The sequence below is a fragment of the Pollachius pollachius genome, assembly GCF_949987615.1.
Source record: "Pollachius pollachius genome assembly, chromosome: 13".
Lineage (NCBI taxonomy): Eukaryota > Metazoa > Chordata > Actinopteri > Gadiformes > Gadidae > Pollachius > Pollachius pollachius.
In genome coordinates, this window is record NC_136946.1 from 20487315 (window position 1) to 20514182 (window position 26868).

Here is a 26868-nt window from a genome sequence, read left to right on the forward strand (position 1 = left end):
GTGGGCTTCACTGCAATAATCAATCGATGCCACCCGGATTTGGCAATCCCGTTTGGGAGATGGTACGTGTAAAAGTCCTCCTCGCTTTTTCTCAATGGCTTGACCATGCGGGTTTGTAACGACACCTCATCTGTACGGCTCACTCCCATATGTATTCGCCTAGTTGCAAAATCAATTAGGCTACTCTTGACTGCTGGGGCTTGCAGGTGTCACTCGATATTACAAGCGGCAAGCACCAAGGAGGCGATGCGTGCAAAGATGAGATTTTGTTTGCATTTTATGATAATGCACACTAGCACGCGTGTAGACACACTTGTGCACACACACACACACACACACACACGCATACACACACACACAAACACACACTCACCTCTCAGTGAGTTCACTTACCGTGAGCTGCGAGCGGAATGGTGACCATAGAGATGGTCAGCAGCAACTGCCAGAACCCTAACCGAGCGACACCGCGAGCCATGACCGAGTCCTGAACACTTCCACAGACACGCCGCCGATGCAGACTGAAACGGATACGATCCGTTTAATTTAACCGTGGGCAAATGATGCTTCGCCGGTAAAATCGGAGGTTGTCGATGGGGGCTAATCCAAAAGCTGATCCTCAAAGTTCAGATCTTGCTTGTTATCGCCATGTTTCCGTGATCCCCCCGCCAAACCAACCCGTGATCTCTAGCTACGTGTCTATCCTAAGAACCGTTAGAGACTCGGGTTCGGTTCCATTGTGGGCTGCTGAGCAGAGCCACTCAATATCCTGTGCGCGTATGTGAGTTGGCTCAGCGGCACCGGGAGTAATGCGCGCGACCAGCGGAGGTCTGCAGACGAGATTTTAATGAGCACGTTTTTTTTCTGCGATCGGCTAAGCCCTTTGGCTGCGGGGCTATCGGCGATACGCGCGCGCAACGTACGCGTGTCCAAGTGTCAGCGGCACACAGGCTTAAATGCTGCCTTTGTGCGTGTGTGTGTGTGTGTGTGTGTGTGTGTGTGTGTGTCTGTGTGTGTGTGTGTGTGTGTGTGTGTATGTGTGTTTGTGAGTTTGTTGCAATGTGTGTGTGTAAGCGTGCGTGCACAATTTCAACATTATGTCGTACCCCCCTAAACACACACCCTATATATATGGGTGCAGATTAATTAATTTGGGTCCAAAAGGTTGAACACGCACACACACTCACACACAGACACACACACACACGCACACACACACACACACACACACACACACACAAACACACACACCCACATAAACACTCACACATCCACCCCTTTATTCTGGGTGTGCGTGTGTCCACAGGGACTGTCTAGTACAGGCAATAGGTGTAAACATGTGAGGCAACGCTTCCGCAGAAAGCTTACAACACCCCCCTCTACTCACATGACCCCCCCACCCTCACACACGAACACACCCATGCATACCCACCCTAACACACACACACACACATACGCATACCTGCGCCCCATTACCCTTTACCCTAAACCCCTAGAGATGCATAGGTGCATCTCTTGTTATCCTTCCCCCCATCCCTTCTCCTTCATACGCTGCATCCTAGCCCCTCCCCTTCCATGAGGCTCCTCCCCTCTCCTCACTCAGCCATGGTTCCACCCTACAGGAGCCCCGCTTCAGCCTCTTTCTGGCCGCCGCCAACCCCTCTGCAGCGCGGCCACCTGGACGGCTCACGCTCTCATCCCTCTCTCCTTTTCCTTCTGTGTTTCCTGATCTCTCTGGTGTCAGCAGCCATTTCTATTCCCCTTCTCCCTTCTATCTTTACTATTCGAACTCTTAAAGGAACCACCCAACAAATGTCTGCAGGGGGGGGAGCTCCATATGTTCTGTGTTGGACAGATAGCGTAGTGTGTGTGTGTGTGTGTGTGTGTGTGTGTGTGTGTGTTTGCATGCTTATTTATGTGTGTGTATATGTATGTGCTTGAATGCGTGCATGCGTGCCTTTGTGTGTGTGTTTGAGCATGCATGTGTGTGTTTGTGTTTGTGTGTATGCATGCATGTGTGTGTGGTTGTGCGTGCTTGTGTGTGTGTGTGTGTGTGTGTGTGTGTGTGTGTGTATGTGTGTGAGAGTGGCTTTGGAGAATGGACAGAGATGGCGGAGGGAAAGAGAGAAACTAGGAGTGAGATAACTGAAGAGGAAAATGTTTAGTGATGTGTTGCCAAACAGAGCAGAAATAAATTGCTTCCGCACACACCAAAGCCCCCCCTCCTCTCCCCACCCCCCTTTCTGTGAACACACACACAAACACACACACTTCTCAGGGTCCAAATAACACCAATAAACACATATTGACATATGTGTGCATTTACACATGCACACATATGTGCATGCACACACACAAACACACTCATACATACACAAACACACGCACACACACAAACACCCTCATACATACACAAACACACACAACCACACAGAAACACACAACATTCTCTTTTGCTCTCTCAGACACACACACAAACAAACACTCACAGACACATGCTCTTTCTCTCTTTTTCTCTGTCACACACGCACACTTACAAAAATGCTTTAGTTTTCTCTTTGTCTCTCTCGCACACACAGGCCCCGACACATACATGCATGCAACATTTTTTCTCTTTCTCTGTCTCTCACACACACACAAATGCTCTTTTGCTCTCTCTCTCTCACACACACACACACAAAATCACACACACAAACAGACATACACACACACACACACACACACACACATACACATAGACACACACGCAGACATGCTGTACATACAAACATGCTTTCGCTTTCTCTTTTTCACTCTCACACACATATCACGCACACAGTTATACAAAGACACCCACACAAGCACATACACTCACAGCAATGTTTCTGCAGTCTCTGGTTTTGAATGATGCAGTGGGAGAACATCATTTATTTGCTGTCTTTTTTATTTTATTTTCTGCAGGAACAACAGGAGCAGATGGATCTCCCCGAGAACACCGGCAGAAAATAATACACCTATGTGGATGCCAACCTGTGTGTGTGTGTGTGTGTGTGTGTGTGTGTGTGTGTTTGTGTGTGTGTGTGTGTGTGTGTGTGTGATTGTGTGTGATTGTGTGTGTGATTGTGTGTGTGTGTGTATGTGTGTGTGAGATTGTGTGTGTGTGTTTGTGTGTGTTTGCTTTTGTGTGTGTGTGTGTCTTAGTATGTGTGGATGTGTGTAAATCCAGCATCCTTGTTCATTGTTAAAAAAACGTCAATGCCTTTGGTGATGGCTACACAATTGCAGATAATAAGTGTTATGAAAATTCAAGATGCTTAACCCCTATAATTCATTACATCTTCATTTCAATTACATAATTAAGATTACTACATTTGTCATCGCTGGTTGTTTTTTTGTTTGATTGTTGTTGCTGTCTCTGTACCCAAATGTTTCAAAACTATTTTGAACCAGTTGAACTAGTTCTGAATGGGACTGATATAGCTATAGACTGTCATAGCTGTATGCAGAAACCTTTACAGAAGAGGAGGAGACAGCTCATAAACAATATAAAACAGCAGGAAGGGTCCAAAGAGAAAGCTCTTCTGAAGATCACACAACAAGAACACTTCTGTCACCCAGACCAAGAAGGAAGGACCCAAGTGTTCAACATGTCCAAAGAACTACAATCGTAAATTGCATTATCTTCACCTATATATATATAATTCACCTTATTTCCTTACACTGACTTGAACAATTTTGTACAAAGTGACTTATTTTAATGTCAAATCATGCATACCATTAAAGAGCTGGTATAGATGTAAAGGTATATGAGATGTTTGAAATGCAATTTCTCATTGAATAATACATTTTAATAAACTGGATACTAGTTTATTCTGGATAAAGGTTGAATTATATGAATAAGGCTGAATTCTCTGAATTGCTAGTGTAAAATCTAAAATAACTTTTTTCTTATAATATAATATAATATAAATTTTTTTTTTTCTTTTTGGAGATACAAGTCAAGTAATATTTCAATCGACTTTGATAAAACGATGAAGATGACAACACCTGACGGCACTCAAAGATATAGCCACTCTGCTGTAGCCATTGAGATGCCAGCAAACAATATGACAACAGCACTTATTATGGGCGGCGCTGGTGTTTGTATTGGTGCATTCGCTGCCACTAGAATGCAGGTGAGGAGCACATTCACATTATCATAAAGAAGTTATTTATTATATTACAAATTTGCCTGTCACAATTTTTTTATAAATGTTTCATTTTTACAGGCCAGTCAGTCGAAACATCAATGAAGGGAATGTTCCTCATCCTCAAACCCATCTATTCACCATCCAATAATAATATAAACATTCCTATAAGAAGGGAGAGCTTTTGCCATAGCAGCAACATACATTCATCATTAAAGTTCACAATCAAAAGACAATCACAATTTTGCCTGCTCTCTCTCACACACACAAATGCTCTTTTGCTCTCTCACACACACACATACACACACACACACACACACACACACACACACACACACACACACACACACACACACTCACACACACACGCAGACATACTGTACATACAAAAATGCTTTCGTTTTCTTTTTCACTCTCACACACATATCACACACAAAGTTACACAAAGACACCCCCACAAGCACATACACTCACAGCAATGTTTCGACAGTCTCTGGTTTTGAATGATGCGGTGGAAGAACATCATTTGTTTGCTGTCTTTTTTAATTTCTTGTCTTCAGGAACAACAGGAGCAGATGATCTCCCCGAGAACACCGGCAGTCAATAATACACCTACGTGGTGTGTGTGTGTGTGTGTGTGAGAGATTGTGTGTGTGTGTGTGTGTGTGTGTGTGTGCGTGCGTGCATGTGTGTGTGTGAGCGCGCGTGTGTGTGTTTGTGTGTGTATGTGTGTGTGTGTGTGTGTGTGTGTGTGTGTGTGTGTGTGTCTTCTGTCACCCAGACCAAGAAGGAAGGACCCAAGTGTTCAACATGTCCAAAGAACTAGAATCGTAAATTGCATTATCTTCACCTATATATATATAATTCACCTTATTTCCTTACACTGACTTGAACAATTTTGTACAAAGTGCAATGTCAAATCATGCATACCATTAAAGAGCTGGTATAGATGTAAAGGTATATGAGATGTTTGAAATGCAATTTCTTATTGAATAATCAATTTTAATAAACTGGATACTAGTTTATTCTGGATAAATGTTGAATTATATGAATAAGGCTGAATTCTCTGAATTGCTAGTGTAAAATCTAAAATAACATTTTTTCTTTTTGGAGATACAAGTCAAGTAATATTTCAATCGACTTTGATAAAATGATGAAGATGACAACACCTGACGGCACTCAAAGATATAGCCACTCTGCTGTAGCCATTGAGATGCCAGCAAACAATATGACAACAGCACTTATTACGGGCGGCGCTGGTGTTTGTATTGGTGCATTCGCTGCCACTAGAATGCAGGTGAGGGGCACATTCACAATATCATAAAGAAGTTATATTATTATATTACAAAATTTGTCTGTCACTAATTTTGTTATAAATGGCTTAATTTTTACAGGCCAGTCAGTCGAAACATCAATGAAGGGAATGTTCCTCATCCTCAATCCCATCTATTCACCATCCAATAATAATATAAACGTTATTATTAGAAGGGAGAGCTTTTGCCATAGCAGCAACATACATTCATTATTAAAGTTCACAATCAAAAGAAAATCACAATTTGGCCTGCTACCTTGATTTTTTATTGAATGAGTTTTGATTAGAACATGTTTAGGCTAAAACCTGTTCTTATTCAACGTTGATTTTGAAATATTCCTACATGTTTAATAATTAGTTGTATAATGAGGTATTTTTCTCCTGTCTTTAACTTCTGCTCTTATTCAATTGAAAAGCCATCTGAATGAATTGTATGTGTTCTTGGCTGAAAATGAATCACATGGATAAATCAATTAATCACTAAAATAACCAATAGATAACTTGCTAGAATTCTTTTTGTCTATTTGCTATGCTTTGCTGTGTAATATACAACAAAAAATTAAAAGACCAATTAAGATTTCATTGGTCAAAAGTTAAAAGTTAACTAAGTGTTAACTATAGTAAAGATTTGTTAGAATAATTGAGATAAGGGCTTGACTTGGTTAGCTTTTAGGAATGGCCCCAATGAGTTTGAAGATGTAGTCTCACATTTGTGTGTTTAGGAGCCTGACACTTTAAATTATAAAAATTGTGAAACTGCCCTATGATTTCAAATGGATCCTTATTGAGCTGCAATATAATTAGTAAACTGATATAGTTAACAGGAATGAGTTTTTCCCTAAAGGAAATTGGCGAACAGAAACCAAAATTAAAACCAGCAGGAACAGTGTGAATAAACCAATTATCTTACAGTCACGTGAGGGTACTGGGGACACTGCAGGTGGTAGGTCGATATTCTTCTTGCAAGTCAGCTGCCCCTCCCAGTGACCCCACCACCAGCTGGCCCTCCCAGTGACCCCACCACCAGCTGGCCCTCCCAGTGACCCCCCCACCAGCTGGCCCTCCCAGTGACCCCCCCACCAGCTGGAGCTCCCACCCTCCCAGTGACCACCCCCCCACCAGCTGGCCCTCCCAGTGACCCCCCCACCAGCTGGAGCTCCCACCCTCCCAGTGACCACCCCCCCACCAGCTGGCCCTACCAGTGACCACCCCACCAGCTGGCCCTCCCAGTGACCACCCCACCAGCTGGCCCTCCCAGTGACCCCCCCACCAGCTGGCCCTCCCAGTGATTCCCCCACCAGCTGGCCCTCCCAGTGACCCCCCCACCAGCTGGCCCTCCCAGTGACCCCCCCACCAGCTGGCCCTCCCAGTGACCCCCCCACCAGCTGGCCCTCCCAGTGATTCCCCCACCAGCTGGCCCTCCCAGTGACCCCCCCACCAGCTGGCCCTCCCAGTGACCACCCCACCACCAGCTGGCCCTCCCAGTGACCCCCCCACCAGCTGGCCCTCCCAGTGATCCCCCCACCAGCTGGCCCTCACAGTGATCCCCCCACCACCAGCTGCAACAACCTTCCCTCACCCTGACTTCTCCACCAGGACCCGGCCGGCGTTGCTAGAGCTACTTCAGCGGCGGAATGGAGGTGTCTTCTCCACCCAGAAACAGTCACCGGAGGAGCTGCTGAACCCAGACATGACAACATCACCAAACATCTTCACAGAGAGGACCAGCACTGCACCCAGACCACCTCGGTGCACCATGAGATTGACACTGGTGACGTGCACCCCGTCCTTCTCCATGCTCGTCGTCTGCCCTCAGGGCGAAGTGAGCAGGTGCTGAGCTGAAGATCCTGAAGGTGGCGGAGGCATGATTCATCAAGCCCTTCAGTAGTCCTCTGGCTGCACCGGCTATTCTGGGCCGCAAGATAGACAGAAGCGTGCGTTTCTGTGTGGACAACTGCTGGCTGAATGCTGTTACCCATAAGGACTCTGACCCGCTTCCTCGTAGTGACGTTGCCGTGGACGACATCACCGGGCGCAGTTGGTTCAGCTCGCTGGACCTCTGTTACGGGGACAGGAGGTTCAGCTGGACCTCTGTAACGGGGGTGTCAGGAGGTTCAGCTGGACCTCTGTAACGGGGACAGGAGGTTCAGCTGGACCTCTGTAACGAGGACCGTCAGGAGGTTCAGCTGGACCTCTGTAACGGGGGTGTCAGGAGGTTCAGCTGGACCTCTGTAACGGGGACCATCAGGTGGTTCAGCTGGACCTCTGTAACGGGGGTGTCAGGAGGTTCAGCTGGACCTCTGTAACAGGGGTGTCAGGAGGTTCAGCTGGACCTCTGTAATGGGGACCATCAGGAGGTTCAGCTGGACCTCTGTAACGGGGGTGTCCGGAGGTTCAGCTGGACCTCTGTATCGGGGACTATCAGGTGGAACTCGCTGCAGGGGCTCGGCCTAGAAAGCCATCTCCATATGCCAAGGGCTGTTGTAATTCAAGGTCATGCCCCTTGGCCTCTGCGATGCACCCCCCCTTCAGTTGATGTTGATGGTCCTCGCCAATGTTGATGCATTGTGTATCTCCATGAACTCCTCGCCCATGCCGCAGACTTTGAGGTGGCCCTGGCCAGCATTGGTCAGGGGGTTAGAGTCATTCGCCAAGCTGGCCTTCGCCTCAAACCTGGAAAGTGCCACTTGCTTGAGAAATAATCTTCTTGGGCCATGTCGTCAGTGGGGAGGGGGTGGCCAGCATGGTCACATGAAAAAACGCCACAGGGCTACCGCTTAAGGGTGTCTTTAACTGATGAAGTGCTTGTCTTGTGACGATGATCCAACACACACTTATTGCAGTCATTTTATTTTATATTAGGCCAATAGCGTATACAGGTTAGATTAGATTAGGATACATTTATTATATGTTTAGTCTCAATAGCTCATTAGGGGGCAATTTATTTCCGATCAGACTCTTTTTTCTCTTTCCGAGTACCACATGATGTCCTTGACATTCGTAAAATAACTTATCGATTATCACTTGTCGGAAATATTTGTAGGAAATATTTGTAAATGTCCAGATGTTAGAATGATACCAATCAGCTATAAATTTGTCCCTTTTCAACTTTTGTTGTGCAACCAAATATTAACCTGAAATCACAGCGATGTGCCTCTTTCTAAACCTTCATTGTTCTTTTTAAATGAGTCTTATATAGTTACAGGAACGAATGAATACACACAAATCAAGTGGTTCAGAACTCTAGCCACACTCTGCGTGCCTGACGACGCATCTCCAACACGAGAGCTCACAGGATGGTTCAACTCGCCATACTATGATCTATTTTTTGGCTCTTAGAAAAATATAGAGGAAATTAACCATGGATAGCCTCCTGCTCCCGTTATAACATCCATCATTTAAGAACATAACACAATGACCAATCTCTGTACGAGAGTGTAAACCAAATAAAACGATCCACTCATCAATAATTTTCTTTTACTTGAGTTCTCCTATGCCTTTAGTTGGCGACTTGGCAAACGAACCAAACCCCATTCTCACACACGCTTCAAATGATAATCATTGGCACAAACAGAAATGGGTTTCATATAAAACAATTTTAATGAGCAGAGCTGATTGTTAGTTCTTGTCCACCGCCCTGCCTCTCCACAGAAATGTTTAGCACTTATCAGTCAAAACACAAACCCAAAAAGTCCGCCAGTGAAAATGTGTGGGTTTCCGATCCCCAGCTGCGGCGTCCTTATTCTCACAATGGGAGGCTGTAAAGTTGAGTGCACTGTGCCCTTGTGAGCGCCTGCGGCAATGCGTCGTACTACTTGAAGATCTTCCCAAATGTGTGGCCAGATTCTGTCATTCTCTACTAACAGTCTGGACAGCTATGTAACAGTACAGAGACAAAAAAATACAAATAAATGGGCAACACATCTTCACGCACCCACATCTATATACGCACAACTTCAGAATCACCACAAAACCAGACAAAATGGTCAGATGTATCAAAAACAGCGGAACAACATGTGGAACACGCCGCTTGTGTCTGCCTCTGTTCTGCCCGGTTCAGTTCACAGGAGAGGTGGCGGAGGAGGAAGGTGGGGGTTAAAAAGCCGAAGGCGCCGTTTAAAAACCTATGAAGACTCAGGAGAGGAGACCCCTAACCACACATGCCGTTGGGGGCCCCTGGCTGCCGGGGACCTGTTGGCTGGCTGTTCCCCCCGCCTGGCATCATCCTACCGGCCACAGACAAGCCTGAGAGAGGAGGAGGGGAAGGGGAATCCAGTGTCAATCATTTAGCCTTCAGTGGTGTGATCCTGCCCTAAAGATGAATACCGACCACTCCTAACTATTGAGTCAATCAGCAGAGCCTTAAAAGCAAAGTGACTCACAGTGACTTCAGATAACGTCACCAAGGACCAGGTGTGCATCCAAGCGTCTCGATCAAAGATTACTTCAAATAAAGGATTGAACCCGGTGACCTCAGCGCGTGTGTGAGTGTGTGTCATCCCCACCCGAGTGCTGCATGGTGAACCCGGGCTGCGGCGGTGGCTCCCTCTGCTGGCGGACCCTCAGCTCCGCGTGCTTGAGCTGCTCGGCGTGGAACGTCTGCCGCTCCGACAGCAGCTGCTGCCGCTGCTGCTCCAACTGCACAGAGCACACAGGGGGAGTGGTCAACTCTCATCGGTGAGTTAGAGACACACACACACACACACACACACACACACACACACCTCATTTATTGTCTGCGATAATGAACCGCGCAAGACGACGCAAAGCATTCACGGCCTGCCCGTCACAAGTTGTGATTCAGGAGAACATGCCGGAGGACTGGAGCGTGGCGGACGCGTGGGGGGCGGGGCGCGAGCGCTCGGTACTCACCGCCTCCTTCTCGCGGTCCATGATGGTCTCCAGCTCCTCAAAGTGCCTCAGCTTGATCTCCAGCTTCTTCATCTGCGTCTCCACCAGCAGCGCCACCAGGGACTTGATCTTACGCTCCTCCACCGCCGCCAGGTGCTGGCACGCACGCACGCACGCACGCACCCACAAACACAAACATACACACACAGACACACACACACACACACACAGGGTGTCCTTCAATAGGGAAAGCTTACCCCTGACCGCTCGCGATGGCCTGCTTTTCTATTGCCAATTGACAGTACATTTATACCACCTGATTGTTGAATGCTTGATTGGATTGGTCCATTACGTTCCGAGGGTGTGCATTATTTTTCAATAACGGGACACCTCTGCCTTTCAACTGTTCCCAATCAATGCATTACAAATCCAACATTAACAACACCGGGCAAATAATACTGTCGACCAGAAATTGGTATTTGCAAACACAGAAAACATATGCTCAAAGCGTATATTTTACCGAGGCTGATTGTGTCAGTAAGAGAAAAAATAAGTTACGGGGGCGGTCATTGTTACAAATGCCATTTAGTGGATGAATAAATAAAATTATCTTGCATTCCATTAAGGGAATGCTTTTTAATGCATTTCATAACCCCCAATGCTGGGAGGCCCCAGTGGGAATCTAACTGCCATCTCTGACACGCTTATCGCCAAACTGAGCTTCACTGAACCATAAATTATATTCCCCATTATGTCAACGTCTTGTCAACAAGGCAACAAGGTTATGAAGGTTATGAAGAGGGCAAACGATTTATCCAGCACTGATCAGAGGCTGATAAAATCATGCATAAAAAAATGCCATCAACACCGTTCTCTGTGATAGGTCGGTTTGGAGAAGGGGGGGCCTTACCTTGGCCTTGGTGGCTGCCGAGGATAGGGCGGCCGCTGCTGCCGTGGCAACGCTGCACTCCACCAGCTCCAGCTCCATCCCTCCACTGTGCTGGAGGCCCTCCCCCTCCCTCTCCTCATCATCTCCCCTGTCTGGTGCACAGCAAGGGGGGGGGGGTGGCATGAAAGAATACATGACAAACAGAAAGAGATAAAGAAAGAAAGAGATACAAATTAAGAGCGAGAGAGAGAGAGAGAGAGAGAGAGAGAGAGAGACATTGATGGACAGAGAGAGAAGAAGAGAGATCCCAGTAAATAGATTGTGAGGCGATATAGAGGGCAGAGACATGCAGTTCTGACACACGCACACGCACCATCTCTCTCCTCCGGGAGTATGCTGTTAGCATTCTCAGTCTTCACCCGGCTGTCCTCGGCGGGCCCCCCGCTGGGCTCGCCCTTCAGCCCGTCCAGTCCGCCTGGTGCCTTAGGAAACACAGCGTCAGGCCCGGCCGGCGGTCACTCAGCCCCCCAACCAGCCGTGGCTCAGCTGCTACCATGTTTTGTTGTGTTGACTGCTTACCTGAAGGGCGCTGGGGTGGATATCCGTCTTCTCGCCGTCCAGAGGTTCTAAGAGAGAGAGACGACAGGACAGAGAGAGAGAGACAGGAGAGAAAGAGACAGGAGAGAGAGAGAGAGAGCCAGGAGAGAAAGAGACAGGAGAGAGAGAGCCAGGAGAGAGAGAAACGACAGGAGAGAGACAACAGGAGAGAGAGAGAAACGACAGGAGAGAGAGAGAGAGAGACAGGAGAGACAGGAGACCGAGAGAGACGACAGGAGAAAGAGAGAGAGACGACAGGAGAAAGAGAGAGAGACGACAGGAGAAAGAGAGAGAGAGACAGGAGAGCGAGAGAGAGACAGGAGAGAGAGAAACGACAGGAGAAAGAGAGAGAGACGACGGGAGAAAGAGAGAGAGAGAGAGACAGGAGAAAGAGAGAGAGAGAGACAGGAGAGAGAGAGAGAGACAGGAGAGAGAGAAACGACAGGAGAGAGAGAGAGAGACGACAGGAGAAAGAGAGAGAGACGACAGGAGAAAGAGAGAGAGACAGGAGAAAGAGAGAGAGACAGGAGAGAGAGAGAGAGTAGCGAGGGTGAGTAGGTGGGTAAGTAGAGTAGCTATGGGTTAATGCCCGCTTCAGAACCAAAAGATGATGAATCCATGAACAAATGTACAGAGAACCTAGTAACACATTTAAATTTTAAAATACTTAAATTAATTAATAATTACATTTTGACTGATGTGAATGGGCTTTTGTTTATAACGTAACGGTTAATATTAATAACTGTTGTATAATAATAATAATGATATGTATGGATCCGTTCCATCGTTTGCGGTGCCCTGGCCCTACCTGTCTTGTCGAGCTGGATGGCGGCTTTCTCCACGGACTCTTCCTGCACTCTGGAGAACTCCTCTGTACACACACCAGGGAATCAGACCATTAGAAACACACACACATTCTGTAGTAGATACCCTCCATACTACCACACGCATACATTGTCTGTCAACCCACACACGGGGTCACTCTCACACACACAAACAGGCAGGCTCTCTCAAACACACACACACACACACACACACACACACACACACACACACCTAGAGCGGCCCGGGCTGCAGCCGACGCCACGCGGGGGTCCACCACGGACGCCAGGAAGGCCACCGTGCTCATGACAGGGTTCTCCGATTGGCTGAAGGGCACGGGCTGGTAGGCCAGGGGCCCCAGCGAGGCGGAGGAGTCCTCCAGGTAGGGGTCCTCGATAGGCAGCCGCAGGAAGTGCAGGATGCACTCGTCCTGGGTCCTGGAGCCTACGTGCTCCGACACCTTGTTCCAGTCGTCTCGGTACACCTCTAGGGCCTGGGAGGACAGGGGTTGTTACTCTGTGATCCTCACCGCCAATCAACTCCATGGGACGGGCGCACCTAATGTACGCACTTATTGTCTGTTGTATTTCCTGGCACTTTTTACGCACTTATTGTATGTCATACTTAGTTATAGTACTTAGCATTGTGTAGCTTCTTATCCTAGCTATCTTTGTTGTATACAGAGAATGGGTAAACCTAGCGACTGTTAGTGCTTGGCACTGGTCTCTCTCTGTAAAAAATTTAAATGTCATTCAAGGTTTTGTAATCGATAAGGTAACCAGCGTGTTGGATATTTAAAAAAAGGTTAGAATAAGGGTAGAACATACGAGTACAAGGTATACATGTGTGTGCTACTGCAGAGTGCCATTTAAAGATGAACGGGTCACATGGGGAGATTTGGATTGAGATGGCGCCACAGTGTGGGACCAAAAACAAAGATGTCAGTGGGACAGGAAGGAGCTCACCTCTAGTAACAAGAGGGTCTCTTGCTCGGCCCATTCCCTTCCTGCGCTCGCTCCTTTACTCTGAAGTACAGAGAGTAGACAGAAGGTGCGGTTAGCCTTTTTTCGGGGTAATAAATACATTTTATTTCATTATGTGGGAGCCCCGGTGTGGCACCTTAGGGTGCTTCCGGGCGTAGATGTCGTTGCGGAGGCCAAAGTTCTGGCAGTCGGTGGGCTTATCTCTGATCCTCTCTGGGAAGAAGAGCATATGCTGGGAGGCTGAGACCTAAGAGAGACACAGAGAGAGACAGAGACAGAGGACAGAGACAGAGAGAGACACACAGAGAGATAAACAGACAGAGAAAGACAGAGAGAGACACAGAGACACACACAGAGACAGGGACATAGACAGAGAGAGAGATAGAGACAGAGAGGGAGACAGAGAGACGATACAGATAGAGTGACAGAGAGATGAAAGGGAGAGCGTTGAAAGAGAGAGTGACAGAGACACGGAGACAGAGAGAGGGAGTCGGAGAGAGAGAGTCTTATTATTATATTATAAAAAAAATCCAGGCAAAGATAAACCAGAAAGAACCCTTAAAGCTGAGGCCTAGGTCAGCGGAGCGAGGCAGTACCTGCAGGGGCTTGTGCTGCAGCGGGGCCAGGCCGGAGGGCGTGTCCGACAGCACGTTGAAGTGGGGGGTGGGCGGGGGCCCCATGGGGAGGGGTCTGCTCTCGGCGTCCACCTGGTAGTTGATCAAGCCCCACTGTTCCAACAGGGAGTGGACCCTGCACACACACCACACACACACACACACACACACACACACACACACAGACACACACACCTCTTAAGCTGCCGCGTAACCGACTATACATACTGCATCTTCTTAAATTATATTTATATGATATACATTATACATATGGTATTCGCAACTGATCCTCAACCGCAGAGCGCGCCACACATTTCTGTTGCCAATGACACAAATACAGAGGTTCAATGCTACCGCCTTGTCCAACACACCCCATCTCCACAACTTAATTAACTGGGTAACTTAATATACATACTACTGTATCCTCTTTAAATTCATGACACACATTGAAAGACACACACACACACACACACGCAGGTACCTGATGACGCCGCAGACGTCCCCGGTGAGGCTGCGTCTGCAGGAGGTGGAGCTGAGGTACTCCTGGGGGTTCAGGCGGTAGGTGTCCGTCATGAAGTTGCGGTAGGCCAGGTAGCTGTGTGAGGGGGTGAGTAAGTGTTACAACCGAGAGAGGACAGTATGGGAGCGGGGAGACGGGTCCTACAGGGAGGGCTGGGAGAGGACAGTATGGGAGCGGGGAGACGGGTCCTACAGGGAGGGCTGGGAGAGGACAGTATGGGAGCGGGGAGACGGGTCCTACAGGGAGGGCTGGGAGAGGACAGTATGGGAGCGGGGAGACGGGTCCTACAGGGAGGGCTGGGAGAGGACAGTATGGGAGCGGGGAGACGGGTCCTACAGGGAGGGCTGGGAGAGGACAGTATGGGAGCGGGGAGACGGGTCCTACAGGGAGGGCTGGGAGAGGACAGTATGGGAGCGGGGAGACGGGTCCTACAGGGAGGGCTGGGAGAGGACAGTATGGGAGCGGGGAGACGGGTCCTACAGGGAGGGCTGGGAGAGGACAGTATGGGAGCGGGGAGACGGGTCCTACAGGGAGGGCTGGGAGCGCTCACATCTCAGGAGACTTGGACTTGTTCTTGCCGTTGAAGAACTCCGGAAGAGCTCGTTTCTCGATCTGGTGGACACTGGGGGAGATCAGAGACGGAGACGGTAAGTGACTGTAAGATCAGATGACCCTTTATTAAGATACTAAAACTCAAGAATTGGATTTTTAAATCTGCAATTGAAGTCATATTTTCAAGAAGAATAAAGTAGGGTAATTAAATGATAATCATATATTTAAATAAGCACATATACTTAAATATACTACCAATTAGTATATCAAAAGTCATTTTAAGTGCTATCATTATCCTGAATGTAAAAACAGATCCACACTCTAAACTCTCTGGTCCTTTGATTCCATGATCCAGATGAGGGCGGTCCACTGACCTGTTGTAGTTGAACCAGGAGGTGTAGCTCGGGATGATGATGTGGTGCGTCTGCTCTGGGATGTTGTCCTCAATGTCCGACAGGTGGGACAAGTCTGCTCGACCATCCTCGTCCTCCTGCATACAAACGTCAACAACAACAACAACAACCACCAACAATAACACAAGCATCATGAATACAACAGTAATAACTACTGTAATAATAAAAAGCTTCATTATCATTATCATCATCATCATCAACAAATGTAAAAATAAACACAAAGATAGACTTTTTATCTTTTATTAAATGTCATCAAAATATCTCCTTACCCGTCCAGGGAAGTCATCGTCCAGCTCATCTGAGAGGGAGCAGGCAGACAGAAGGAGCCATAATGAATATATCTGACAGCATACTGATGAATGTTAACCATCACCTGCCCTGGACCACAGTCTTCATTAAGCATCCAATAGCTGTTAGCAACCACCCCGTATCTACATCCTGAACACAGACAATGTGCATTTTCCTTCCATCACTCACCTAGGTCGGCCATTGTCCCTCCTTTCACAGGCGTGTTCTCACTGTCTTTCTTGAAGTTCACTATGGAGGCAAGAGAAGAGAAAATTTTGAGACTAATACCGCTAAGAAAATACACAAGAAACACAGGAGGCAACGGCGGACGGAGGAGAAGAGCGGCTTGGACAGAACAGAGAACAGAGTTCTTCTTGGGGGGCTGACTCACCGTTCTTGGGCAGGACAACCTCCTCCATGTTGGGCACAGGAGTGGGGTCCTCCATGTCTTTGGTCAGATCTTCCTCTGGCACCTCCTCCTGCGGCCCATGCCGCCGTCTGCACAAACACACGTAAAGATTGCTTCCAAGGGGACGGAGGGAATTTTAGAAGCAATGCTTACGATCACATTGTTTCTGCCACTGTAACGAAGTGATCGACATCTCTCACCCCTTCTTTCCTCTCTTCCTTCCTTCAGAGGAGGAAGGAGAGGGGGAGCGACGTCTCTTCTTGAGGGGGGTTAACTTCTGATCCTTTCGGGGAAGGGAGGGAAAACAGGTATTTTATTACATTTATTATCATGGTCATTTATTTTCCTATTATGTCTGGTCAACAGTTTCATTGAGGTGCCTTTATACACAAGGGTGGTTCAGAAAAGATCCTCTACCACCTCGAACCCACCTGCTCCTCCCGGAGGTGGAGCCTCTGTCGGAAGATGATGGGGGCGTGTCTCTCGTTCACATGGTAGTCCTCCTCGTTCATCCACTCGTTGTAAACTTCTGTGTCCAAAACCCAGCGTGTACTGACCTAGGAGGACGCACACACACAAACAAGCAGATTTTGAATACACCTAGCTACTACATGCTACGGTAGACCAATACTTTAACAGCAGCACAGTGTTTGATGTTAAAATGCAGTGTACTTCAGAAACCTGTGGGTGTACTATTTACTCTGTTAGACATTCAGCGTAAAGCATCTTGCAAGCTTCCTACAGGTTAACAGTGAACCCAGTACGTAACACTCGGGCCACTATACTACGTTTACATTTAGGGGATTTTGTTGACACTTTAATCCAAAGCGCCTTTCATTCACACACCGACGGCGGAGTCAACCATGCAAGGCGACAGCCAGCTCGTCAGGAGCAGTCAGGGTTAGGCGTCTTGCTCAGGGACACCTCGACACTCGCTAGGAGGAGCCGGGGATCGAACTAGCAACCTTCCAGTGATCTGTCAACCTGCTCTACCTCCTAAGCTACTGCCTTCCCCATGCAGAGTAGGGTATTGTGTTTTGATTGTCAGTGTAGTGGTGGTTGTGCTCACCCTCCAGGGTCTCTCTGACTGCGGCTGCTCTTCGACCTCCTTCTCCACCTCAACCAGGGGCAGCCAGCTGTCATAGCTGTTAAATGGGGAAACAGGTGACCCATGATCACAACACATTTCACAGTGTACCCATGCGTGTATGTATGTGTGCACACATTACCTATCAGGGTTCATTCCCCAGTGCACCAGGATATGTGTGTCTCTCTTCATTATCGGACGCATCCATTCACCTATGAGTAAACATTTAAAGAGTTTCTATAAAACCGCTTAATTTACATTTACTTTTAGGGGATTTCGCTGACGCGTTTATCCAAAGCGACCATTCATACACACATTCACACAGCGACGGAGGAGTCAACCACGCAGGGCGACAGCCAGCTCTTTGGGAGCAGTGAGGGTGAGGCTAGCAACCTTCCGGTTATCAGCCAACCCACTCTACCTCCTGAGCTACCGCCGCCTTCATCCACATGCAACCTGACATACACACGTTAAAGTATGAACCCGGAGTTGTGACCGTACCTTCGTCTGTTGATGATGGTGTTGATGGGTAAAGGTGATGACTGGCAAGCGCTCGGTCCTCGGTTACTGAGCCCTGAAGTGGGATTTTTTCTTGTCAGTATGACGGATTAGGGCAATGAGAGGGGGCAAACGCCATCATTGAACCCAAGTCAGCATCAACTAACCTGATGCTTGATGATGACGTTACTCAGCCTGCTGGCCAGCTCCTGGTCCAACGCGGTGTCCAGGTAAACCACAGGCCGTGCCAGGCAGTTGTTCTGTCCACATCAACGAAAACACTGTTTAACCTCATGTAAGGAGGCTGGGCTCATGCAAACTGATCCAGGTGAATTGTAGACTCATGGTGATAGCTAAGCTTGTGTTGTTGTGTTACCTGAACCAGTGCCCTCTCCATGGTGCTGAACATCTCCACGTTGCGCTCTGTCCGTGACGAATTCTGCAGGTCAAAGCGCCGCCTGACAGGGAAGAGGGAGAAAAAACAAAAAGACGAGAAGTACACAACATAATTCATGTTTGTGTGGTGCAGGTGTAAGCGTAAAGGTCAGTGGGCATCGCCAGTACTGAATACAATAAAGAATATGGATCTGAAGGTTAACTACTTACCAGCCCTGCTCAGCCTTAAATTTGTAGGCACAACCAAGTATGTGACAGAGCCCGCCCCCTGGTCGGAGGTCAAGAAAGCATTGCGCCTAAGAAGAAATTATCGGATCATCACTAGTATACAGAAGTTATAATGAATGAATTAATGAATGAATAAATAAACAAATTCTAGAACATGCTCATGTGTGTAATGGGAGACTCACGGGCAGTTTTGTTAGTGCAGGGCTTGTAGCATGCCTTCCAAAGGTCTCCTCGTGGAACTGGAGAAGTTGTAAGGTCACTGCAGACAGAGACTGACAGGACGGAGCATCCACCAGCACGTACTAAAGATACACAGATACAAATGCATGTTGTTCATGGGACATGTGCCAAAGATGATTATATGTATGCTACTTTCGATGGACATGCAAACATTGATGTCATTAAAAACTTTCCTTAATTCTGGTTAGCATTGATTAGCAGATCTACATTTAACATCTACAATCACCTCCCAGTGACGTAGGCAAGAACCAATTACCACTCGGTGCAACCAGCAAGTCAAGCCAACGTCATGCAGCCTGCTAATAACGTGTAACTTCTTGGGAGGCAGTGTTTGTTTACAGTCGTGCACACACTGGCTCATAGCAGGGGGCGGCTAGGCAGCTAGCTCTCGGGCTACGTACCTTTTTGTAATGCTTCCCGATCCACTGTCTTACGTTGTCCAATTGGATCAAAGTGTCCGGGCTTTCCCAGAACCTAGCAGATATAATGCCTTCTTTTTTTCGGTGTGCATTCGCTCCTGTGCCGGACTGACTCGTCCCCGCCATCACCAAGTTAGATCCTCCAGACATTGTAGCCATAAGAAATTACAGCCGTCCTCGAATGGCAAGACAAAACTGGCTAGCCTGCCGCTTGCTAGCTGGTGCGTAGTCGAGCCACGTTCTCGCGAGATGGGTTTTGGATTTCAAAATAACAGTATCCCCAAAATCAAGTAAGGGTTTGCCATGAAGGGTTGTCATGATGATGGATTGTAATTATTCAAAGTGTTGATTTATAAAAATGTACTTGATTACTATAGTTAATAAATTTGCGAGAAAATATTGATTTACAAATATTTTTATTTTTACAGTTTTAACTTTACTTTGAAGGAACATAAGTGAGGAAGTTGTCATACAAAATGTCATACACCAATGTAAACATAGCAGAAACCGAAGGAGAGGGACAGTTATGGGAGGCAGAGTAGCTGATTTAAACAAATATCAAACATTTTCTCTTTTCGTATGCACCATCATACGCTAATATCTTCAATTATAAACATGCAGTAATGTACTTGGAGATCGTGTGTCTGTAAGGTTTCGCCCATGATATTACATGTGGTAGATTTTCCATTTCAAGTCAGGGGAAAGGGTATTTTCCAGGTCAGTTGATCTACTTCCCCATTTATCGATGCACTCATCTTTAGTCGCGTTAGGAAGAATTATGGGGGCCCACATGCTATAAAACGGAGCATGGTGTGCTCTAACGTTGCGGTCCTGCAAGGGAAGCCAAATACCTAGTGCCCATGTGCACCACTGCTAATAATACCTGTTCATATTTTATGTTTCTAGAACGGGTGATCACATGGGCGTGCATGGCCTAACCACCTACGTGGAGGGGAACAAGCAGTTCTTCCAGGACGTAAAGTTGAGAGACAGCGTCTTGATCATCGATGGCTGCAGTCTGTATTTTCGCCTTTACTTTAACCATAGCTTGGACCAGCAGCACGGGGGCGACTATGATGCCTTCTCCACTCTGCTGCACCAGTTCTTCTCAGCCCTAGCGGCTTGCAACATCCAACCCTTTGTGGTGTTGGATGGAGGTAGGAACTAGTAGCCAGTTACATCAAATCATATATTTACCCACAAACATATTTAAGGCTCTACATTTCAGCGCTCATGACTTTTTCAGGTATGGATCCTAGTGACAAAAAATTTGCTACACTGCGAGCGCGTCTGCAGTCCAAGATCAAGGAGGCAGACTGTCTCTCCCACGGTCGCCACGGATCCGTTCTCCCATACTTGACGAGGGATGTCTTCATTCAGGTCCTCACCCAGAGGGGTGTTCCTTTGGTCCAGTGCCCGGCCGAAGCCGATTGGGAGATTGCCTGCTTGGCTCACCAATGGAACTGCCCGGTTCTGACCAATGACAGTGACTTTTTTATTTTCGACCTGCCTGGTGAGTAGTGGCAGAACGTAGGCCTAACAACCAACGTTGACCTTATGTTATATTAAAACATATTCAACTGTATATGGAGAAACCATTATCTTTTGTTGTTTTTTATGTTTTATTGGACTCAAAATGTTTTTCATAATGTCACCCTGTACCATAGACGTGTATCCCTATTCCTCACTTTCAGGTGGCTACCTGCCTTTTCGCTTCTTCAACTGGACCAACGTCAACGGTAGATATCCTCACCAGTGGATCCCCACCCGCTGCTACACCACCCAGCTGCTGTGCCGCTGTTTCCGAGGCCTGAACCACCAGCTGCTGCCGCTGTGTGCCGTGCTGAGCGGGAACGACTACGGCACACCCAAATGCACCGAGACGCTCTTCGCCATGCTGGATCTGAGCCGGTTGGACGGCATGAAAGGTGGCAGGGGGCCGGGGAAGCCGTCTTCGACCCGCATTGAAGGCCTCCTCTGCTGGCTCTCTTCTTTTCCAGGCCCGAGAGAGGCCCTGGTAGAGATCAGCAGACTACTGGGTGAATCGGGGAGACCTGGAGCCGGAGGAGGGGGTAGAAAGCAGGAGACCACCAGGGGTCAAGCTAGCTCCCAGCTCTGGACTGCCATGCAGGAGTACTGCATTCAAACCGAGAGCTCCCTTGCCGCCTGGTTCTCTGGAGGAAAGATCGCTCCAGGTGCTATGGCGTCTCTGACCGCTCCTCTGCCAGAGTGCCTGGGCTTGGCGGCGGCTGGTGGGCTCTTGTCCCCCTTGGTGTGGGATGTGGTGGTGATGCGCAGGGTCTTGCTCTATCCACAGGTGGAGAATAGCAAGCAAGCGAGCTGCCACGACTGCTCCCGAGCCATACGCCAGGCAATATATGGGCTGTTGCTTCGGAGGACGGCTCAGAAGCGAGCAGACACCTCGGACCTAGGAAGAGGTAGTCAGATGGTTGAAGGCCCGGGAGGTATTGCCCTAGCTCAGGATAGTCCCGGCCAGGGTAATAGAGGTGGGACAGGGAGAGGTTGTAGAGGACGTGGTAGAGGTGGAGGTGGAGGTAGGGTTCAGGACCACGGTTCACAGGAACAGAAGAGTGTAGCTAAAGATGGAGTGGTCGGCGGGCAGGGCAGCAGTGGGGGAACGGCTCTGGCCGAGGGCTCTACTGCCCCCATCTGTGTGGAGGAGTACGACCGGCAGCATCTCAACCTTAAGAGGAACCAGGTGGAGCTACTACCATCTAGTCAGGCCTTGCCTCTTGATTCCCTTGTCCAGGTAACCATAGCAACAAACTGATCCTTTCATATAACATGGCTCATTTTGATTCATATTTATTTTAGGTTATGGTGATAACCTTTATGTCCCTTTCAGGCTCCATTGCCAGTTCGAAGAAAATTCCTTCTGGATATCCTTGGGGTCAAAGATTCTGCCTTGGCCTCCATTTCACCAAATCTCTGGCTGGCAGTGGGAGCGACCATGTTCTGGTTTCGAGAGGCCAGTCCGTCTCCCTCGCTGCCCCAGCTTCAAGCTCTGATTCTGGGCATGGTCCACGGAGAAGTGGCCTGCAACAACCAACCTGGAGCCACTGCCAACCAGTTTTCAAGTAAGTCTTTATCTTGAGTTAGAGTTCCTGTTCAGCAACACATCAGACTTATATGGCTTTGATGAAGAGTCAATCAGTTTATTCATGTTTTCCACTGTGTCTTGCCACCAGTCCCTCAGTTGAACTGGGCATCAGAGCGAGGTGTCTGGGGGCGTCTGGACAGGCTACGCGTGAGGCCAGAGGAGAGGCGGGGCTTAGATATCGGAGCAGCCCATGGTTACTGCCAATGGCAGGCTTGTCTCTGGAGCGCGTCATGCCTCAATCACCTGTTGTTGCAGCCCCTTCCCCAGGCCCATATGTCTTGGTAAGATACTCACACTGGTACAGTCTTCGGTTTCAGAAGCTTTTAAAATCTTTGTTATGCCTCCGAAGTGATAATGTAATGTTAGGCCTTGTCTGAAGGACAAGCCTGGTTGTCCTCATTGGAGATTATGAGTACGGTTTAATATGAATATACCAGGGTGATGGGAAGACGTGTTCATTGACTAGACCCATCTGGGGAGTGGGGGTTAACTGTAACTGCTTGTTCCAATACATATTTGACAGCCCCTGGTGTCTTCGCGTGTCTCCCAGGTTGTTCAGCGGTTCGCTGGTGCACGGCCTGCTCAAGAATCTGAGCACAGGCCAATCTGCTGAATCCCTGCTGGGTGGCGGTCCCCTCTCCGGGAAGCTCTACGGCACTCTGCTGGACGCACTGAGAAACTACAGCTCTATAACGCAGGAATCGTCAGGAGGTGGAGGGGCGAAGAGAAACCGGAGGCGACGTGGAGGAAGAGGCAGGGGGAGAGGCGGAGGAGGCGAAGGGGAGGCGGACTTAAGCAACAGGTTTGCTTTCTTGATGACCGAGGAAGGTTTTGAATAGGTGTACTGAAGGAGAGAATTTTGTACCACAAGCTCGAGCTGAACATGTTTTTAAGAGGCAGAACATTCCAATGTTTTTATAATGCTATGCTAAGGATTTTCCGTAACAGTACGTCCTGCTTTTCATCTTTAAAAGGTGCTGCGCTATTCACCCCTTGCTAGTGACGTCACGCAAAACTCGCGCGAATTATGAACTCCATGACGGACGGCGGAAGTATCGGAAAAGCTATGCTGTAGTCGGCGGACGGCAAGCAAAATAGACATTCTCTGGTACGTGTTTGTTCGTTCGTTCGTGTACCATGGTTATTTCTTGTTGTGCAGTTGGCTGTGCCAATAGGCAGGGTAAAGCCAATGTTTCGTTTTACCGGATACCATTCGATGGGGAGAGAAGGCAGCGATGCGTTGCTGCTATAAGCAGAAAGGACTGGCAGCCCTCCAAGTACTCGAGGATTTGCAGCGAACATTTTTTACAAGGTAAGATTCATGTATTTCCCAATTACTTGTACTTAATCTGTGTAATGCCATACCATCATCCATGTCCAGATGGAGACCCAGTCAAATTGTCATTTGTAACATGAGTGGCCTGTGTTATGGGCAAGTGCCAACTAGCGTGATGGGGCTGTGCAGTCTAACGTTACCCATTCACAAACGTAGCCTAATGTCAGAATTCACTGATCAGTCTCAAACAGTGTCATCTGTATCTTACACGAGTGGTTATTACAGATAGATAAGTAGGCTATATGTCCACAGATACTGAGAGATAGATAGATAGATAGATAGATAGATAGATAGATAGATAGATAGATAGATAGATAGATAGATAGATAGATAGATACATTCATAGATAGGATAGTTATAGGCAGGGGCCATGGTTCTCAGCGCCCTCTTGGTGGTACAGTAGCCTTCTCAGGCAGCTTCCCTATATTTTATGACTAGGCTGTTGTCATATTGAAGCTCACTCAAATTGAAGCGACTTGATGCAGTCTGAAGTTAAGTCTGTTTGGCACCTACCAGATGCCCTACCTCCAAGGATAACGGCAAAACAACGATAGAATCCATAAATAATATTATTATTAATATAGTATTTAACATTGTTATTTAAATATCTATATCTATATATATATATATATATATATATATATATATATATATATATATATATATATATATATATATATATCTAATGGTGTTATTTAAACTTCCTGCTCGTCTACTACACTCTTCTGCTGGTGATTTTGCCGTCCGTCATGGCGTCGTCACGTGGTCATGGTCACGTGCTTGCAAGGGGTGAATAGCAGTTTGGTCTGCGATTTGCTTTCAGGCAGCATTCATTTTAAAGTCATGGCGAAGTCATGATCTTCATAACATGTTCTTTCTGAATCTGTACCTTGTCATGGCATATGTCTCAGAAGACTCTGAGCCTCCAACTGAAGCACTTCGGTGATCACAAATATATTTTTTATATGGTCTGTTAAATAAAATTATGAAATGATATACATAGATATACTTGGAAAAGGGATGATCAATTGCATTTACTCAAGTACTCAAGTTTCATCGCAGCTATTGCAATTGTGCTACCAAGCAACTTATGAAAAGTAATTTTAGCTTTGACAGACTTAAGGTAAAGTGGTGCTTTTTTTAACCCAAACAAAAACCATCATGAATACATTTTAATGTGATGTCTTTGTGTGTTGTTTTGTGTCTGCCTTAGACATCTTTATTTCTTCAACAAAAAAACTTTCATTGTTTGTATCTTAAATGTTTTTAATAAAAAAAATCTATTGTGCAGCAATCTATTAAAAAACAGGTCTCCCTCACACCATCCCTCCCTCCAGTTTTGGTTAAGGGGGTGTAGGAATGCACTTTGAAGGTACAGCCAAATAACCCAAAAAAAACGTATAACCATGAATATATAATATTCCGCAAGCCTTGCAATGAATTCTGACAACGATTATATGTATAGACCACAACCTAGAGTTCATTCCGAAACAAAAAGCAGCAAACGGCACATTCACAGCTGAGTTTACATGACATATAAAAGGAGAATGATTCAATCTCATTACCAATAAAGTTATAAGCAAGCAGGAACATTTAATGCCTAATTCAGTTTAACCTTCCTGTCCTGTTCGGGTCAAATCTCACCGATTTCCATTTCAATCAATCATAAATATTGTATTTTACATTTGTCTCGAGGGCTTATGATATCCTCAACACTAGGCATTTGAACATATACAATTGCTGATCACTACTTTCATTGAATTTTGAGTTGTTTAGTCAAATTTGTAACACCTGTGGTGTTCCTGGTCAAAAATGACCACCATAGGAAATGAAAAGGTGACCCTAGATTGTGTTCATCCATCAGATAGTACACAACCACAAATCCACCACCACCACTACACGCACACACACACACACACACACACTCCCCCTACGTGAACCACACCTTCCAGACTAAACGTATAACACCTGTTGCACATTTCAAAGTTACCAATTAGGTGTTTGCTATGGGAACCCGGCTCTTTCCCGGGCATGATATCTTCTCACAGATCCCCTATATATAGCTTGCTTGTGCATTGCTCTTATTTTACTCTGAACACAATGAGTCGGCGCCCAATCAGACGATTTTCTGTCAGAGGCTCTTGACCTTTTTTTTCAAACTGATGAAGAGGGGATTGAAGTTGAACCAGAAATAGAGGAGGATGTCTCAGAAATAGAAGAAAACTATCCTGATTTTGATCCAGACCATCATGAGACCGAACAGTCAACAGATGGCGAGGAAGAGGCACCTGGGGAAGAGGCACTTGGGGAGGGGGCATATGGGGAAGAGGCCCCTGGGGAAGACACACCTGAGGTGACATTCCAGTCCAAAGATGGCAACTTGCTCTGGTATTCATCCCCCCAGGACAGAGGAGGCAGAGCAAGAGGGGAAAATATCATTAGGATGATGCCAGGGCAAACACGGTGTGGGGGGACGTGCGACGTCTGGCCTGCAGGGGGAGTATGGACAGGTTGGGAACGCACGGGATTGGCCGGGGGGGGGATTGAACCTGGTGACGAGCAGGTGTCTGCACTCAGGTCAATCAGGGAGGCTGTACTTATGTGCCTGTTTTCTGTTATAGTAGGAGGTCCGGAGCGAGCGTGACGCTGAGCCAGATTCACCGAGAGACGGCTAAATGACCTTTTTGTTACCGTTTGAGATTTCTGTTCAGTTTATGTCGCAAAATAAACCGATCTCCTGCGGAGAGAACGACAACCCCGCCTGCTCTCATTCATCCAACCCGCTACACTGGAGCCCAATGTGGGGCCACGAGAGCAGATAATTGGACCAGTCCCCGTTGGGAAATGTACTCGGGCACCTGGCCCAGATGGCCGAGAGGCAAGGCCAGCTCCACCGGGCACAGAACGAGGTGCTCACGGAGCTGGCCCAGTCCTTTGCCGCCGATCGGGCCATGCTCCATGAGCTCCTCGCCTCCAGCGGACGCGGCGGAGGACCCCGAGGGCCGGGACCCGCAGCCCAGATTCACGTCCCGAAGATGGGGGAGGCCGACGACGCGGAGGCCTTCCTCGAAACCTTCCAGGGGGTAGCCGAGGTTTCGGGGTGGCCTCGACCGGAGTGGGCGCACCGGCT

The 26868-nt window shown here is 47.6% G+C and overlaps 3 protein-coding genes across 3 annotated transcripts in view; 1 reads left to right on the forward strand and 2 right to left on the reverse strand.

The window, feature by feature from the left end:
* The window catches only part of cspg5b (chondroitin sulfate proteoglycan 5b), a gene marked incomplete at both ends in the record, with an annotated part of 14829 nt that extends 14354 nt beyond the window's left edge, over positions 1 to 475 (reverse strand). Inside the window, one exon of the mRNA XM_079749867.1 lies at positions 394 to 475. Coding sequence (XP_079605993.1) covers positions 394 to 475 — 82 coding nt within the window. The remainder of the gene's footprint in view (positions 1 to 393) is intronic.
* An 8591-nt stretch (positions 476 to 9066) lies between these two features.
* On the reverse strand, positions 9067 to 19484 carry smarcc1b (SWI/SNF related BAF chromatin remodeling complex subunit C1b). Its single transcript, XM_079748981.1, has 27 exons — positions 19264 to 19484; positions 18805 to 18924; positions 18605 to 18690; positions 18375 to 18456; positions 18166 to 18258; positions 18002 to 18074; positions 17643 to 17712; positions 17483 to 17558; positions 16845 to 16970; positions 16614 to 16696; positions 16396 to 16502; positions 16194 to 16253; positions 15986 to 16014; positions 15678 to 15793; positions 15302 to 15373; positions 14713 to 14826; positions 14214 to 14367; positions 13754 to 13864; positions 13600 to 13659; positions 12869 to 13127; positions 12621 to 12683; positions 11795 to 11841; positions 11589 to 11697; positions 11237 to 11367; positions 10348 to 10482; positions 9981 to 10113; positions 9067 to 9720 (listed from the first exon to the last, which is right to left on the reverse strand). Exons 1-27 carry the CDS (start codon positions 19438 to 19440, stop codon positions 9626 to 9628), a joined length of 2781 nt encoding a protein of 926 aa, XP_079605107.1. The 5' UTR covers positions 19441 to 19484; the 3' UTR covers positions 9067 to 9625.
* A 310-nt stretch (positions 19485 to 19794) lies between these two features.
* aste1b (asteroid homolog 1b) lies at positions 19795 to 24289 on the forward strand. The gene is made up of 7 exons (XM_079748855.1): positions 19795 to 19998; positions 20188 to 20438; positions 20528 to 20794; positions 20976 to 22051; positions 22148 to 22379; positions 22491 to 22683; positions 22953 to 24289. Exons 2-7 carry the CDS (start codon positions 20201 to 20203, stop codon positions 23239 to 23241), a joined length of 2295 nt encoding a protein of 764 aa, XP_079604981.1. The 5' UTR covers positions 19795 to 19998; positions 20188 to 20200; the 3' UTR covers positions 23242 to 24289.
* Positions 24290 to 26868: the final 2579 nt, after the last annotated feature.